General features: G+C 39.1%; 1 protein-coding gene across 3 annotated transcripts in view; it reads left to right on the top strand.

The window, feature by feature from the left end:
* The window catches only part of ZMPSTE24 (zinc metallopeptidase STE24), a 48963-nt gene that overhangs the window by 15865 nt on the left and 13969 nt on the right, over nt 1-19129 (top strand). For all 3 annotated transcript variants that reach the window (XM_019938047.3, XM_073791505.1, XM_004316605.4), the window contains 4 exons: nt 4814-4930; nt 5311-5463; nt 6816-6957; nt 11836-12020. In XM_019938047.3, coding sequence (XP_019793606.1) covers nt 4814-4930; nt 5311-5463; nt 6816-6957; nt 11836-12020 — 597 coding nt within the window. The remainder of the gene's footprint in view (nt 1-4813; nt 4931-5310; nt 5464-6815; nt 6958-11835; nt 12021-19129) is intronic.

Here is a 19129-nt window from a genome sequence, read left to right as displayed (position 1 = left end):
CTTCTTAGCTTTAGCCATGCGGTTAGCCACTGAGAATGATGCTCTCAGTGCAGACACATTTGATGAAGTGGTGGCCTTCATAATTGCTTCTGTTCTTCGTGTTCATGGTTTTTTTCCTTTGAAAAACTCCAAAGGCTTGTCTTTCAATGCAGGTGCTTGGTCTCCATGTGGCGAAGCAGTTTTGAAGGTTTCGTGGCTTCATTGGATAGCCGGTAGCCACATATTATATAAAGCAGGCTTGGAGAATGTGAATCCCCTGTTGCAATGAACCCATAATTTAAGTAGGACTCTTGGTATTTTCTTTTAAATGTAGCTTTCTTTTTGTTGGCAGTCTTAGAGTCTTCTGCTGTCTCATCACTGGGTCTTTCCCCCTTTCCAAAGAAGCTCTCCAGTGACGTTTGTTTTTTTACTCATCCTGGCTAGGGTTAGCTTGTGGGCTTACCAAAACGGTGGCTGAGACAAGTGTGCAGTGTGGGAAAGAGGCACGGATGGAAGTAGATAAATTAATGGGCGGGCCACACACAGACTAAAACGTGTCGGATTCTGACTTAAAGCCTGCCACTAGGTGCAGCTGTACAATTGATGTACATCAACTCACTTGCCACAATGAAGCCTGCCACCAGATGCTTAATTGTTGCTTGCCACTCACTGATAGGGTTTTGATATGAGTCTGCAAGCAATTGATTTATCATGGTCTCTGTGCAGTCAAACCTCTCTGCTAATGATAATCTATATGTGCCGTTGTTCTCCACTGCTAGCATCACTGCCTCAGCTCCACCTCAGATTATCAGGCATTAGATTCTCATAAGGAGTGCACAACCTAGAGCCCTCACATGCGTAGTTCACAGTAGGGTTCGCTGCTCTGGGAATCTAGTGCTGCAGCTGATCTGAACAGGAGGCGGAGCTCAGGCAGTAATGCGAGCAATGGGGAGCGGCTGTAAATACAGATGAAGCTTCGCCCGCTCCCCCACTGCTCACCTCCTGCTGTGTGGTCTGGTTCCTAACAGGCCACAGACCAGTACCGGTCTGTGGCCCCGGGGTTGGGGACCCCTGTTATAGAGCCATTACGAGCTTTTAAAGTAGAGAAGTGGAGTTTTAGATTCATCTGGTGTGTATGTAGGATGGATCGAAAGGGGAGGGATTGATATTAGGCGGGGGGACCATTTAAGAGGCTGTTTTACTGTTTAAGGCAAAATAATTTACAATGCTCTTGGAATCTTAGTGTTTTAAGGAGGGAATAAGCCTACTGATTGGGGAATTAGACTTACTGTTCATCTTCTTTAAGAAGAAAAATGGTTTATTGATAGAATTATTCATTTTAAATGGTATTTATGCATAAGATAAGTGAGATTAAGAAGAAATCAAGTTATCTTAAATTAATTCAAGGCTCCATACGTAGATGATTTATATGTTAGTGTGCAGAAGGAACTTGAACTTATGGCATATGTTGATAAACTAGGGAGAATGGAGAATGTTTCAGAAGACTACAGGTGAGCAAAATCTAGACTTTCAAAAGGAGAAAATGGTACATTCTGTGCAGAATGCTAAACTTGATAATCAGTGCCTTATCACAATTCTTCAGTGAATTATTAAAGAAGAGATGTATAAACTTTAAAAAAAGAGTAGAGGGACTTCCCTGGTGGTCCAGTGGTAGAGAATCCACCTTCCAATGCAGGCGATGCAAGTTCAATCCCTGGTCGGGGAACTAAGATCCCACATCCTGCAGGGCAACTAAGCCCGGGCGCCACAACTACTGAGCCCCCGCACCTCAACTAGAGAGCCTGCGTGCCGTAGACTACAGAGCCCACGTGCTCTGGAGCCTGTGCCACAACTAGAGAGAGAAAACCCACACGCCACAACTACAGAGAAGCCTGCACACCACAACTAGAAAGAAGCCCTCATGCCTCAACGAAGAGCCTGCGTGCCACAACTAAGACCCGATGCAGCCAAAAAAAAAAAAAGAATAGAGCCCAGGTATAATCCCAGAGCAGCTTGTGAAGGGCACATGATAAAACATTTTATAGTTAATCTGAAAGACTAAAGACAGAGAAATAGCCAGAAAGATTCTGAATAAGTAAAATAATGAGTGGTAACTTTTAGATATTAAAATGTATCATAAATTTTAAATAGTCTATTGGTACCAGAAACAGGCCTAACTAAGTATATGTAATCTTGGTATATGATAAAGGTGGCATTTCAGATTGGTGAGGAATATATAGGTTATAAATTTTCTTAGGACAACTGAGAAAAAAATAAATTCCAATTTTATATCCTCCAAGAAAAAGAAAGACTTAGATGAATTGAGTATTTAAATATAAACAAAGATACATTGACAATACTTAAACAAAAAAAAACTATAATTTTTTTAAACTTTTTATTTGATATTGGAATATAGCCGATTAACAATGTTGGGATAGTTTCAGGTGCATAGAAAAGGGACTCAGCCATACATATGCATGTATCCATTCTCCCCTAAATTCCACTCCCATCCAGCCTGCCACATAACACTGAGCAGAGTTCCCTGTGCTGTACAGTAGGTCCTGGTTATCCATTTTAAATATAGCAGTGTGTACATGTCAATCCCAAACTCCCTGACTATCCCTTACCCACTTCATTCCCCCTGGTAACCATAAGTTCGTTCTCTAAGTCTGTGAGTCTGAAGAAACTATAAATTTTAATATGATCTAGAGTTTTTAATTAATTAATTAATTAGTTAGTTAGTTAGGCTGTGTTGGGTCTTCGTTGCTGCGCACGGGCTTTCTCTAGTTGCGGTGAGCGGGGGCTACTCTTCATCGCAGTGCACGGGCTTCTTATTGTGGCGGCTTCTTTTGCTGTGGAGCACAGGCTCCAGGCATGCAGGCTTCAGTAGTTGTGGCTTGCGGGCTTTAGAGTGCAGGCTCAGTAGTTGTGGCGCAGGGGCTTAGTTGCTCCGCGGCATGTGGGATCCTCCCGGACCGGGGCTCGACCCCGTGTCCCCTGCATGGGCAGGCGGATTCTTAACCATTATGCCAACAGGGAAGTCCCGAAAGAACACTTTAGAAAAAATTGAGTACCTCAACACAAAAATGGGCAAAGGAAGAAATTCGTATGATCATAAAATACATGAAAAATATAAATCCATACTGACAATCAAAGAAATGTGTTTTAATACAACAATGAAGAATCGAGGAGTTGTGCTTCTTTCTTTGTTTTGGCCTATCATATCATATTGGGTAAAAAACAGTTAAAAGAATCATAGGACAGAATTGTTGAGGGATAGGGAACTAGTCTCATGGTGCTGTCAGACTGAAAACTATTATAGTTTTTCTAGAGGACACCTTGGCAGTTTGTATCAAAAATCTTTTCAAAGTTTGACACCAGGGCTTTCCTGGTGGCGTGGTGGTTGGGAGTCCACCTGCCGATGCAGGGGACACGGGTTCGTGCCCCGGTCCAGGAGGATCCCACATGCCGCGGAGCGGCTGGGCCCGTGAGCCATGGCCACTGGGCCTGCGCGTCCGGAGCCTGTGCTCTGCAACGGGAGAGGCCACGGCAGTGAGAGGTCCGCGTACCGCAAAAAAAAAAAAAAAAAAAAAAAGTCTGACATCAGACATTTCACTTTTACAAATTTATGGGGAATGAATGAAACGGGTTCATTGTAGCATTGGAATGAATGCTACATACATAATGGAAATATATGTAATGGAGCCATTAGCAATGAAGTAGATCTATATTTATTGATATAGAAAGATGTTCGTGATATGTTAAATGAGTAAAACAGGTATTCAAACAATCTATACAATATGGTTGTATTTTTTGAAGATGGGATTCCGATTCAGTAATTTTGAGGAAGGTCCTGGAATCTACTTTTAAAAAATTTCTCATTTCCCATCTGGGGACAAATGCTGGCATAAACCACCCTGCATGTTGTAGCCAGACAAACCTCCTCTTTTCCTCTTCCCTTCTCCCTCTTCCTATGTTTAGAAACATAGTGGCTGCATCTTTACTACCAAGTCAAATATGCTTTGGTGGTGTACTCACACTTAAAAGAATTCAGTTTTACACTGGGGAGTAAGAGGGAGAGTGATGGTGTGGTGGGAGGGAGAGCGAGGGTTTTATTTGCTTCATTGCCTTCCCCTCCCCCCAAGTCCCTTCATACCAATTAGCCCTCATCCTCCACTGTCATAGGAAAAGATATTTGTAAAGAAAAATGAGGCAGTTCTTGGCTTTTGATCTCCTAAGGACCTGTTGTTAAGGCAATTAAAGGAGTTCTAGAGGGTTATTTTCTCTCTTGAGTTTTGGCTCTGTTAAAACTTTAGCACACTCTGCCCCACCTGCCCTGGCCCAGCTTTCCTGATGCTCCATTATGTTTCTCTGCCTGGTCCCAACTAGGCCCATCGTCTTGTCATCTTTCACTTTTAAGGTGCTCTTTTCTTTCTCCTTGCTTTTGCAAATTGTGTGGAATTCCTCCTTGCCTCTTCTGTCCCACTAATTTATCTCTTTCTTCAGAGTAGCATTCCATTTCTCATCAGTGTTGTAAGCCTTTCTTGAATTCACCAGCATATGTGGCTGAATTTAAGTTCTTTTAACCTTTTTGTCTCTATGACTTCAATTAACTTTCATATGGTGCCCGTGTAATAAAAGAGGAAGTGTTTTAGTGCCTCCCTGTCTTGCAAATAAACTCTGAGGGTAGCAGTGATGTTTCAGGCCCGTAGAATCAAGCACATTGCTTGAGTTATAGTAAGTACTCAGCAAATACTCGTTGATTGGTTCCCTAATATTTCATTTGAAGAATGACTTAATATTAAAAAACTGCGTCTTTTTTTCTTGTGTTTAGATCACTCAGTCCTTGGTGTTTCTGCTGTTGGCTACACTTTTCAGTGCATTGACTGGTTTGCCGTGGAGTCTTTATAATACTTTTGTGATAGAAGAAAAACATGGTTTCAATCAGCAGGTAAAATAGAGAATGCAAATGTTCTCTCTTGTGCTTTTGTCCTCTGCTGGGAATAATTAAAACGTAATTTGCTATTTTAGAGCATGAATTAATTGAGGGAAAAGGAACTGAAGATACGGTAAAGATCATAGTTTAAGGTCTTGCCATAAACTCTTCTAGCACTAATGTCTAGTGTTTTTTCAGCTAATAACATTTAAATGAGTTTATTTTAAACTATAAAATGCAAGACATTGACTTATTGTCTTAGGCTACCTGTTGTCATGTAGTCTCACTGCCTTTTAATTTTTAAAATTGCTTTAATAATGTATCCTTTCTATTCACTTATTTGTTATTTTAAAAGCAGTTTTGTAGTTTCTCATGATGACCTTTTATTTTTTCAGACTTTGGGGTTCTTCATGAAAGATGCAATCAAGAAGTTTATTGTGACTCAGTGCATTTTATTACCCGTGTCTTCACTTCTACTTTACATTATTAAAATTGGGGGAGACTATTTTTTTATTTATGCCTGGCTGTTCACACTAGTTGTGTCTCTGGTAAGTGAAATCTTTGTTTCGATTTTCTTTTACAAAATGTTCCTTGGTGAGATAACTGTCATTTAATCTTCATTAGCATTTAAATGATTCTTAAGAAGCAGAAGAAATATAAAGAGGTGCTCATATAAATTCCCCTTCTGTTTTCTGCTTTTAGCTATAGAAATGGGAGAGTTGACTCTGACCATAGATTTTCTTCTCCTTATACTGGCTCTTATAGATTCTAGAAGCTAGTTGTTAGTTACCTTTAATGATGCAGTTGTCAAGCAGTTTGGGGCTGTGCATTTGTGAGTTGCCACCAGAGTGATGACTAAGTTTGACAATTTGATGACTCTTGACTGAGCTCCAGTGTCTAAAAACCATGGATATTTTGGAGAGAGAATAGATGTAAGCGGGATAAGAAAAAGAAAGCATAAACGTGTCTGCTTTCTCCTGCCCTCCTTCCCCTGCCTTTCCCTTCCTCCTCTCCCCTTTGCCCTTTACCCCTTCTTCTCTGTCCCTTGCCCCCTCCTCCTGCCCCTCCCCGTCGCCCTGCCTCTTCCCTTTTCCCCCCACAGCCCCCCCTTCTTCCCTCTCTTCCTTCTCCCTCCTTTTTCCTCTCTCCGCTTCCCCATTGTCCCTTCTTCACATCTTCTTTTCCTCTTCTCTTTCCGATATTCCAAACTGCTTCACAGCACAAACACTACAACACAATCAAAATGGCCTGTTAACAGCCCCCAGAAAATACGTCCTATCAGCTCTTCAGCTGCACTGATGGTGAGGTTTCTTTTAGTCTGAATTACCATGATGCTTATTGCTTCACCTCCTGCTGGTGGGATCATGACTGGAAAATGGGTGCTAATTGGACTTACAAATATATGTTGTATGGCAAATTGAAGTGACAGGAGAGAGAGCAGAGGAAATGCTCCCAAAATGCTTAAGGAAGTACTGTTTCAACCAGTGTGTATAGTTATGAACTGCAGGTCAGTAATATTAGCAGGCAAACCAAATAATAGCACACAGTCAAGCTCTAGTAGTTCTTTTTTTAGCAAACACTTCAAGTCTATTATGATTACCTTGAAAGACAGAATTCCAAGTTATGATGGGCTCATGAAGTGTCAGAAATCCCCAAGATAGTTTTGAATGGACCATTTGGCTTTTCAGTTATTACCATATAGAGACTATTCATTTTGATTTAATTCATCAAACAGATATTGAATGCTGTACTGGTACTATTTCGGGCTGGGAATACCAGAACAAATAAGATAAGGTCCCTGTTCTCAGGGCTGGGATCACATAGTTTTAATACTGAATCTGTATAGAGTAGTTTCTCTTTAAGGACATATTCATAGGTTGTTCTCATATTTGCGTTTCAGGTGCTTGTCACCATCTATGCTGATTACATTGCCCCTTTGTTTGACAAATTCACACCTCTTCCTGAGGGAAAGCTTAAACAAGAAATTGAAATCATGGCAAAGAGTATTGACTTCCCTTTGACTAAGGTGTATGTTGTTCAAGGTAAGGCTCCCTGGGGTAAGAAGATTTTATTTGAGTGATTTGTTTTATTTGATTAGTTTATTCTTAAAACTTTAATAAAAGAACAAATCAGTTGGTTTGGGGTTTTGTTTGTTTGTTTGTTTTTGTTATTTAAAGATTAGGATTTTACATTTTGGCTTTTGAAGATTTATAAGAATTGATGACATAGTCCAGGGATAGAAACTGGTGGCCTGATGCCAAGTCCTGCTCTTGCCTGCAGCTATGTTTGGTTGGTTTTATTGTTTTTAATTCTGCACCAAGGCCTTTATCACTCCCTGCTATGTCATAATATTAGACTGATTTTTTCACTTCTATTACCTGCCTGGCTCCTATATGTAACTGAGTTGGACTCTTGCTTAGTTTCCATTTGGCAGTGGTTTGGGGGCTCAAAAACAAAACCAATGTTATTGGCTTTGTCTCCACCAAGAAAACTTCCAGTGTTCTGCAGGACTCTGATTTCACCTGCAGATTACCCAAGATTGGTGCCACTTGGTATTTTGGATTAGTTATACTCTGCTTTTCTGATGATTGCTTTTGAAAATTAAACTATCTATCTGTTAGCTTGTGTAAGACTACTAAAGTCTCAAGGAAACCTACAAAGATGCAAAGAAAAACTGTGTGGTACCATGACTTTCAGAATCTGTAAATTAAAATCCATGTAAATGAATGAGTGTAGTTCTGCCTCTGCCACTTACCAGCTGTGGGATCTTGGACAAGTCACTTTGCATCTCTGGGTTTCAGTTTTGCTTCCTCTGAACTGTGGTCTGGCAAATGCTTTCTGTAAAGGGCTAGACGGTAATTATTTTAGGCTTTGCAGGTCACATGGTCTCTGTTGCAACTATTCAACTCTGCCATGATAGTACAAAAGCAGCCATAGTAATACATAAAGAAACAAGCATGGCTGTTTTCTAATAAAACTTTATTTATAAAAATAAGTGGCAGGTTTGATTTGACCTGCAAGCCATAGTTTGCCCATTCCTCCTCTAAAGTAAAAATCACCATTGAGAAGTAGCTATGGCAGATGAAGGAGTAGAAACTGAGAAGTAATTGCAGGGTCCAGGAGGACAGAGATGGTCACAACTGGAAAGAATGAATTAACAGCAACGAGAAGAGTATAGAAATCTCAGGCATTTGGCAGCCAACTAAAGGCACAATTAGAACATGTCTATGGGGAAATAGTGGAAAAAGAAGCCAATTCATACTACTGCTTTGGCCTCTGAGATTACTAGTCTTTTAATAATATTAAACTAGTAGCACAATGATCAGTATAGTAGAACAATCTCTGAGGCGCTTTTACTGAAGGGGCAACCTAAGTTGCCGATCACTTATAATCAGATAACGTGAATGCTAATGCTATGCCAGTAGAGGTAGTCGAGAAGATATGTGATCTATACCATCAGTGCTATATGATTTTAGCTGAAATAGTCAGGGAAGGCTTTATGGAGGGTTATAACATAAGCTGGGACTTTGTGGAAAATCAAGATTTGAGTAGGTGGAGGGTAGCATTTCAGAGGTCAGGCTGTGGAGCCAATAGGTTTGCGTTTAAATTCTAGTTCTAGCACAGATTCCCCGTGTGACTTTGGACAACTTACCTCTGCTAAACAGAAGTTACTCATCTGCAATGCATGTTTCTGTTGTTGTTAATAATGTTGTCAAAAATATTTTGAGTAAATGAATGTTGTTAATAACAATAACAACACACATGATGGATTTGTAAATTGAAAGGAAAAACCGAGTGAAAAACCAAGAGTCTTGCTCTCAGAAAATATCAGATAGTAAGTACTGTGCAGAGAATTAAACTGATGTGAAGTGATAAAGAATGGCTGAGTAGATACTTTCGATTAGGTCATCAGACAAGACATCTCTGAGCAAATGAATTTAAGCTGAGATCTGAAGGAAGGAGCCATCCGTGCCAAGATCAATGGAGAGACCCTTCAGAGCTTTGTATCTTCAAGAAACAGAAAAAAGTCCAGTGTGGCTACCTCATGGCAGGAAAGTGTTATGACATGAAATCTGAGACATAGGCGAGAGTCAGACCACATAGGCCTTTGTAAATCAGAGTAAGGAGCTTGGATTTTATTTTAAGTCTAGGGTTAAAGCTATTGAAGGTTTTAGGCAGGAAAGTGACATGGCCTAGTTTGTAATTTCTACCTATTTTATGTTGCTATATAGAGAATAGACGGTAGGGGAGGCAAGAGTAGAAGCAGGGAGAGCAGTTAGGAGGCCAGTGCTGTTCAGGAGGAGATAATGTGGCTTAGACTAGAATAGTAGTAATTGATGGAGAGAAGTGGATATACTGGGGATGTGTTTTACAGGTAGAGTTGATGGAATTTGCCGGTAGATGACGTGTAAAGGAATAAGAGAGAAAGAGGCATCAAAGATAACGACCTAGATTTTTGGACTAAGCAGTTGGATAAATGGTAGGTTACTGAGATGTGAAAAAACTGGGAGAAGAGCAGGTCTGTGAGGGTTTAAGTTCTGATGGGTGTGTTATATACCTATTGAACATTGTACTAGAGTTCTACAAGCAGTAGTTAGTTGCATGCCAGCCATAGAAACCAACTATAGCTGATTTAACCAGAGAAATTCCTTATTGAAACAATATTTGATAACTCACAAAGTCACCAGGAAAGTTAAATTTACCAAACTTGGGAAGTGGACTCTCCATCGGGAGACCAGGAACTCAGAATCGTCCTGCAGAACCAGTCTGGGGAGGACACTGCTAGTGGCTCCTGATGTTGGAGTCAGCAGTGTGTATCCCTAACATCCCTTCCACTAGCACCTGCAGAATTCATTCCTCACTGCCCTGCTTCTTTATGTAATTAGCTAACTGTTTCAGAGTCCCCAGTGGGTGCATCTGACTGACTGAGCCAGGGCACTGGGCTAGCTGCCAGGAGTGCTTGGGGAAGCAGATAGCTAGCTTTTTAGATTTCTCAAATGAGAAGCAGTCTCTCACAAGACTTGCATGATGTGAAATTCCCTAAACTCTGCAAGGGAATTCTAATACTGGTCAGGGAAAAAACTATGCTTGAGAACATAAACAACAGATAGGCACTTTAGCCATCCATGTGGAGATGTAGGCCTGTCAAATAAGCAGCTAGATATATAAATCCAGAGTTCTAGGGAGAGGTCAGGTCTAGAAATAGTGATATGGAAGTACCTGTATCTGGCATGTAGATACCTCCTTGGATGAGGGCACTTAGAGAAGAGAACGGGGCTCAGGTCAGAGTCAGCAGAGGAGGAAGAGCCAGCAAAGGAGGCTGAAGAAGAGAGACCACTGAGGTAGGAAGAAAACCAGGAGAAGATGGTGTTTCTCTTGAGATAGGAGAAGAAAGTGTTTCAAGGAGGGAGTGGTCAACGGTATCAAATGCTGCCAAGAAGTTGATTAAGATAAGACATCACAAACGAAAGATGAAGAGACAGCTGGCCATGCCTTACAATCTCATAGAACATTTTGGTTTTCAGAGTTCCCAAATACATTACTTCATACCTCAAGTGGTACGATAAATCCATTCAGTAAACAAGCATTATTGAATAAATACTACATGCAAGGCATAGTGATACAAAAAGCTTATGGTCTAGTGCAGGGACTCTTAAAACTTTAGTGAATGTAAGAATTCCCTGGAGAGTTTGTTTAAAGATTCCTCGGCTCCATTCTCAGATATTGGGTGTTTCTAGTATTTACGTCTAACAAGTACCCGTAGGTGATTTTGGTGTAGGCATTCTTTGGGCCACACTTTGAGATACTTAGACCAGTGGGAGATACTAAGACATTCATTTTGTTTTATTTATCTGCCTACTTCCATAGGTAACTTCAGGTAGCTTCTAAGAAATATTTTTAAATTAATTTAAAAATTAGAATCAGAGAAGATAGAAATGAGATAGAAGTATAAGATCTAGATACCCAGCTTTCCAGATCCTAAGGTCCTATATTATTGATAAAATTGGACCACATATTTGGCTCTTAACTTCCAGGCAACCAAACCAAAAAAGTCCTCTCCTCATATCATAAATGGGAAAATAAAGCTTAAAGAAATTAAGAAAGTTTCTTACATTTACACAACTAATACATGGCAGAGCCAAGATTTGAACCTAAAGTCATTCTTAACCACTAAATTCACTGCACATGCTAGAACATAAAATATAAAGAAAATAAAGTATAGAAAATAAAGAAAATTATGAAGAAGAAGATAAAAATCAACCATAGTTCAGCTACTGTTAGCCACTGTTAAAAATTTAGGGGTTTTTTTTTCAGTCTTTTTAAGATAGTTTTAATTTTTTCTGATTAAATAAGTATACTGACTTTAAAAGCCTTGGAACAGAGCAAAGTGTAAGGGAGGGAACAAAAATCCATATTTCTAGAAGCCAGTGATAAACACTTCAATATTTTAATGTATTTCTTAATAGGTTTGTGTTTCTGCTTTTCTATTTACATGTACATTTTTTCATGACAATAATGGAATTTTATATACATGAAGTTTTACATCCTTTTCAGTTATGTTGGTGAGCTTTTTCCTATCTTGTTAAAATATTTCAAAAGTATACTTTTTATCTGGCTGCTTAAAATTCCATTTCATAGCTTTACCATAATTTAATCATTCCATGACTGTTGGATATTTAGGCTTTATTTACTTACTTATTGCTATAAAGCTGCAATGAGCATAAATATTTGTTGTCAAGACTGCAAAGAAACAGGCACTTTCCACTGCTGGTGGTGATTTATGTTGATATAATATTCTTCAGGTGTTAAACAATTTGAAAATGTTAATGTCCTTTCCAGTAATTCAGTTTCTAGGCGTCTCTCCAAAAAACCCCATACTTTTTAATTATTTTCCATGCTTTGAACTGTCTTTTCCTTAGGATCTAAACGCTCTTCCCACAGCAATGCTTATTTTTATGGCTTCTTCAAGAACAAGCGAATAGTTTTGTTTGACACTCTACTAGAAGAGTATTCTGTACTAAACAAAGACATCCAGGAGGAGTCTGGCATGGAACCCTGCAATGATGGAGAAGGGGACAGTGAAGAAATAAAAGCTAAAGTTAAAGTGAGTTCTTCTCTTCCTAAGAGACCCTGGCTTAGTTTTTATGAACAGTTCCTGTGACAACTCAAAATAACATTAATTTCTATGTAGTGAGTGTTGAATTCAGGGAGACTATCAAATAAAAACACACTGGCCCCTTTATAACTGTGGTATTTGGGAGAGATTATCACTATCGTTACATGCTAACTACCTTGCAAGCTTTCACAGAATGTACACAAGTATAAGGTAGGAAAATTCTTATGATTATAAGCTGTCTTTAAAACACGGACTTTATATATAATTCCTGACATGTTTATGATTGAAGAATTCCCACAGGCAAGATAAAAAGGTGATAAACATCTCATTTTCAGCTTCATTGAGATATAGTAACTATAGGCTTTGGCAGTGGAGAGACTTGAATTTGAATCCTGGTTCTGTCATTTAGTAGCTGTGCATTCTTGGGTATACTATGTAACTTGGTCAGTTTTCTTTTGTTTGTTTAACAAATATTTATGAAATGTAAACTCTGTGCTGAGATACTTTCCTTGGCACTAGGAATACAAAAATAAAGAGGCAAACCTTGCTCTTAAGGAGTTTATAGTCTAAAGGGGAGAAAGTCATACAAGCACAGTACAATATGGTAGTTGCTGCATTGAAGCTGTAAATACTGGATGCAGTGAGAGCACAAGAGAAGATGTTTGTTAAATCTGACCTTTTAGTCTGAGAAAGCTTTTTCTGAATCTTCTCCTGGATGAGGTCAGCTAATGCTGACTAGCAAAATCTAAAGTATACCAAGACTAAATGGGGAGGGGAAACACTGATAAGAAAACAGTACATATTTCATCAGAAACAGTCTCCAGTAGTTGTGTGTGTGATGGAATGTGCCATTGGCTTTGGTGTCATTCAGAGATGATTTGGGATCTGTGTAACTCTGGGCAAGTAACTTAAGCTCTCTAAATCTTTGATTTCTTAACTGAAAGACAATGCCATCAGGGTTTCTCATCTTGGCACTATTGACATCTTGGACCGGGCAATTTTTCATCATGGAAGGCTATCTTGTGCATCATAAGATGTTGAGCAGCATCTCTGGCCTCTCCCTTTAGATGCCAGTATCAATCCCTCCTTTCCCAACAACTGTGACAATGAAAAATGTCACTGGACGTTGCCAGATGTCCGCAGGGTTGGGGGGTGCTGGAAGGAGGGGGCAAGATCACTCCTAGTTGAAAAACACTGGGATAAAGATGCCTACCTTTTAGGGTTGTTAAGATTAAATGAAATAATATATGTGAATAACCTTGTACTCTGTGTACTTTAAGTACCAGAAAATAACTTTTATCACTGAGCATCTCTTTTGACTCTAAAGAGATAATCTAATAGAGTGCCTAGCCTGTTATAAATATGTAGATGGAACAAAATTCTGTGAAGGGGTTAAACAGTATTGGGTGAAGGTTAACTCCTTTGATTATATTTATTTTTAAGTGGGTTTATCAGATTTCCCCGGCGGTCCAGTGGTTAAGACTCCACGCTCCAAATGCAGGGTGCATGGGTTCGATCCCTGGTTGGGGAGCTAAGACCCCACATGCCGCATGGTGGGGCCAAAAAAAAAAGGGAAACAAGTGGGTTTATCCTGTCCAGATATTGTAATAAAAGTCATTTTGGTCTGACCAAGAGTCATAGGATTTTAAGCTAGGAAGAGCTCTTAAGGTCATCTTATAGACAGGAAAACTGAAGTCCAAAAAGAGTAACCAGGTGACAACAGTGGCGAATCATACAAGTTCAGCAAGTCAACCTGCTGAAGAGGTATCCACATGCAGGGTGGATTACTTTATAGCCAAACCTGGGTGTTAGATAGTGGTCTGCTGATTTCAGTAATGAAATAACTGACCTTTAGTATCTGTGAGAACAGTATTCTTTGGCTTAAATCTTAGAAAAGATTAGTCTTTTGAACCACGTTGAATGGAGTTTGAGTTATTTTGTTGGCTTCTTGAAGAGTAGCTGCAAATATTTTAGCATCTATGTATAAGTTACATAGTCCTACCCTAGAGAACCTGTAGTAGAGGAGAGTAGATATGTATACAAATAGCTCATAGTTTAAGGCAGAGGGTGGTAAGTGAGTGGCTGAAATAGTGTGGCTTTTAGAAATTAAGAAATTAATGCAGATGCTAATGGTCAGACAGGTTTCTTAAAAGAGAGGATATCTGAACTAGGCAAAATTTTGACTTGGGGATGGAGCTTTTCAGGTTGAAGATATGGAATGAATAAAGCTATAAAGACAACTACACAATGGCTATTCTGAGACTAATGAATAAACGGATTCTTGTAGAAGGGGATAGAAAGGTAGGCCAGGACGAGTTTGTAAAGTACTTCTTCCTGAAGACATTGAGTGGTTGTTTTCAGTGGCCTGGAAAGTTTGGATTGATTTGGGTAGAGGCCAAAGCTTGTTTTAGGAAGTTTAAAATTTGGTGGCAACATATATGATAGAGCAAAGATTAGAGGCAAGGGGGACTTCTAGGGGCCTATTGCATCAAGATAACCAAGATAAGCATGAAATAAGGGCCTACACTAGAGTGAGAGGTGAGAATAAGTGTGGAGTCATAATAAAAGATGGATTTAAAGTACTTGGGTGATTGCTATTATGGGGAGTAAAGGAGGAAATCAAAGATTGACGCAGAACGCCAGTGCATGTACCACAGGTGAGGTGATTTTAGGTAGTATATCAGTATTTGAAATTTGAATGGCTATATGTGTATTAATGTATATTAGGAAAAAGATAAAACTAGCTTATCATGATTTCATGAAAATTGTCATTTAGGATAAGGTTAAGTTTTAAAAAGTGAATTGATTTTTTTAAAAGATATTAAATAATCACACAGAGAATACACAGGTGTGGCAGAAGTTTAGGAAATAGTGGTTTGTTCAGCACCTGCTACTGAACACCTACTATGTACAACACAGTGGGGGATGCAAAAATGGTTTTAAGTCTGGATCACATAGAAAGGATGAAGTGTTTCATTTTGAACAGAAGAAAACTAAAGTTATCTGAAATCCCTCCTCTTAGAGATAACTACTATTAACATTTTGATGAATATCTCCATACTGGCTATTCACATTTTATAAGATGACTAGGAAACTTACTCTCTGCAGTTTTATCCTTCAGAAGACAAATTCGATCATTGGAACAACCTGTCTCAAAAGCAGTTTAAGTAAAAGGAAAACTTTTAATATATAAAAGCTGTACTTTTATAGAAGAAAACAAGTATTTCCCCAGCAAGTGCTAGGGTCATGTGAAAGTATTCCCAGTTGATAAGTATAGTAGAGGACAAGATCCAGAGATGTGGGTTTGGCTTTTACCCACTACTTATTAGCAAGATGGTCTTAAGACATTTTAACTTCTTGGTGTCCTTTATCTCTAAAATGAAGATATTACTTTCCATCTTGTGCAGCTTGGTGTTGTGAGGATCAAATGAATCAGCATATGAATTTTATGAAAAGTGCTATAGAAAAGTGAAAGATATGTGGTACTTATTTTTGTTATTGTATGTGAAAGTTGCATGGGAAGAAAAGAAAATCCAGTTTTGTCTAAGGATCTACCACCAATAAACAAGTCTCCTTTCTGCAGAAAGTGACCCTTATTTAAGCTCTTTTCATTCCATATCTTTGAATGTGACTCCATGCAGTTCTGAATAGCTTCCTAAACCCAGACATCAAACCAAGAGACAAGAGCCTATGTTATCTAATAGAGACCTGCTTGTTTTATAAAAGAATTAATTCATAGTTCATACTGGGAGGCAGGTAACTAGTGAAACTAGAAGCCTAAAGACTGTGTACTTTATATAAAATGATGATAATGATAGCTGCCTTGTAGTAGTGGAGATTAACAAACTGTATGTAAAATATCTAATAATACAGTGTCTAGTACATAGACCATTTAATGAGTGGGAGCTGTTATCATTATTATTAAACAAAGCAGCCTATTTTGCTTATTATTAAACTAATAGACAAATTAGAAAACATGAATAATCCAACTAACTGTAAACATCTTACTATATATATTTCTAATCTTTTTAAATCATCATTTTTTAAAATCATTCTCCTCGGGACTTCCCTGATGGCACAGTGGTTAGAATCTGCCTACCAATGCAGGGGACACGGGTTTGAGCCCTGGTCTGGGAAGGTCCCACGGGAAGGTCCCACATGTCGTGGAGCAACTAAGCCCATGTACCACAACTACCGAGCCTGTGCTCTAGAGCCCACGTACCACAACTACTGAAGCCTGCGCACCTAGAGCCTGTGCTCCGCAAAAAGAGAAACCACTGCAATGAGAAGCTCGCATGCTGCAACGAAGAGTAGCCCCCGCTCGCGGCAACTAGAGAAAGCCTGCACACAGCAACGAAGACCCAAAGCAGCCAAAAATAAATAAAAAAATAAATTAGTTAATTAATAAAATAAAATCATTCTCCTCTTATTGGGTGTATGGGTTGTTTCCAGTTTTTTGCTGTTAAAACTATTCTTGCAATGAATATTTTTGTATATAAATCTTCAGTTGCACCTCTTTATTTCCCCCTTAGAATACATGTCCATTAATTGGTGCTTTGTTCGTTATTCCCTCTTGATGGCCATTCCCTGAAGGTACAGGTACACATGTCTCTTAGCCATTTAAGAAACTAGGCTAGTTATCTCATTCTTCACTTTCTCTACCAAATGTATTCTGACGTAAATACTGATGTTTAAAAGGAAAAGAGATAATAAATGTAAATGCTATCTTGCCAGTCATTTTAATCTGTCCCTCTACCCAGCCTCATTTTGAAGTGGTCATTTTCCTTCAAAATGAGGAATTGGTGAAGGAGTGGAAAAGTGGTAGAATATCTAGATTCCAGTATCTTGCTGCCTGTGTTTCCATTAGGTTGCATTTTTCTAAGGTCTATAAAACAAAATAAATTCCCTTTTTGTCTATTTTTTTTTTTTGTACGTCACTCTTTTAAGTAGCTGGAGTTTATTTCAAAACCGTTAGCCTTCACTTTCTAGGGTATATATTGTGTAATTGTTGCGGGATAGATATGTGTCCCATAGATGAAGCTTTTTTATTATTTTGTTTATTTTTTTAAAAACAAGAATATTTTTTAAATATTTATTTTTAAATAACAACATACTTTATTTTTTTAATTAATTAGTTAATTAATTTTTGGCTGCGTTGGGTCTTAGTTGCTGCGCGCAGGCTTTCTCTAGTTGCGGTCAGCAGTAGCTACTCTTCATTGCAGTGTGTGGGCTTCTCATTGAGGTGGCTTCTCTCGTTGGGAGCACCGGCTCTAGGCGCGCGGGCTTCAGTAGTTGTGGCTTGCGGGCTCTAGGGCACAGGCTCAGTAGTTGTGGCGCAGGGGCTTAGTTTCTCTATGGCATGTGGGATCTTCCCGGACCAGGGCTCGAACCCGTGTCCCTGCATTGACAGGCGGATTCTTAACCACTGAGCCACCAGGGAAGTCCCGAAAAATATTTACTTTTTAACTTTTTTATTTTGGCTGCTCCAGGTCTTAGTTGCGTCATGCGGGCTTCTTAGTTGCGGCATGCAAACTCTTAGTTGTGGCATGCGTGTGGCATCTAGTTCCCTGACCAAGGATTGAACCCGGGCCTGCTGCACTGGGAGCATGGAGTCTTATCCACTGCACTACCAGGGAAGTCCCTGATGTGGACCATTTTTAAAAAATCTTTATTGAATTTGTTACAATATTGCTTCTGTTTTATGTTTTGGTTAAGTGTGCAGTTCAGTGGTTTTTAGTATATAATGTGCAACCATCACCATATCACATTCATCCTTTTACTTTTAACCTTACAGTTTTTATATTTTAGATGTCTCATACATAGATAGACTTTGTTGTTACGGTTGCTTTTAAATCCAATCTAACACTCACTGTCTTTTTTTTTTGACAAGCTTTATTTATTCATGTATATTGTGATTACTGATATATTTGGAATTATTTTTACCATATTATTTTATGCCTTTTTTCCCCTCTATCCTTTTCATATCACCCCCACCTCCACCCAAACATATACACACACATCCTCCTCTTGCTTTATTTTTAGAACTTATTGAAGGTTTTTAAAAAATGATATTTGGGTTGTCATTAATGTTTCAAGGTTCATATATGACTATTCTTTTAATGGTTGCTGTTAAAAATAAATCATGCCCATATAACCTAAAATCTTAATATATACAGTATCTTCACTGCTTCCTGAACAATCCAGGAACCTTAAATAAACACTTTGATCTAATTATATCCCCTTCATATTATATTTTAGTTTTATCTTGTTTATTTTTTACCCCTAAAATTAGCATTATTATTATTTTATACAGTCATTATTTAAGTTTACCTATGTGCTTACCTGTGTCTTTGCTTACCATTCCGTATTCATCTCACACCTTCCTTTTAGAAATTACCTTGCTTCTTCCAGAGTATATGCTTTAGAAGTTTCTTTGGAAAGTTGTTTTTGTTTTATTTATTTATTTATTTACTTACTTACTTACTTATTGGCTGCGTTAGGTCTTCGTTGCTGCGCGTGGGCTTTCTCTAGTTGCGGCGAGCGGGGGCTACTCTCCGTTGTGGTGTGCGGCCTTCTCATTGCAGTGGCTTCTCTTGTTGTGGAGCACAGGCTCTAGGTGCATGGGCTTCAGTAGTTGTGGCACGCAGGCTCAGTAGTTGTGGCTCGCAGGTCCTAGAGCGCAGGCTCTGTAGTTGTGACGCACTGGCTTAGTAGCTCCGCGGCATATGGGATCTTCCCCGACCAGGGCTTGAACCCATGTCCCCTGCATTGGCAGGCGGATTTTTAACCACTGTGCCACCAGGGAAGTTGTCCCTGTTTTTGTTTTTATATCACTCTCATTCTAGATATCAATTCAAGATTGACCGCTATTTATCCTAGCATCCTAATATTTGTTTATTTTTTTCTATTCTGTTCTGATTTCCTTTGTTCCTGTTGAAAAAGTCAGCTCTGTGAGAATTCCCTGGTGGTCCAGTGCTTAGGACTCTGTGCTTCCCCTGCAGGGGCCATGGGTTCGATCCCTGGTCGGGGAACTAAGGTCCTGCCTGCAGCATGGCCAAAAAAAAATTCTTCTCTGAGCTTATTGGGTTTTTTTTGTT

Source organism: Tursiops truncatus, chromosome 1 (assembly GCF_011762595.2).
Source record: "Tursiops truncatus isolate mTurTru1 chromosome 1, mTurTru1.mat.Y, whole genome shotgun sequence".
Taxonomy (NCBI): Eukaryota; Metazoa; Chordata; class Mammalia; order Artiodactyla; family Delphinidae; genus Tursiops; species Tursiops truncatus.
Note: the sequence above shows the minus strand (reverse complement) of the source record. Positions and strands in the feature narration are given on the sequence as shown.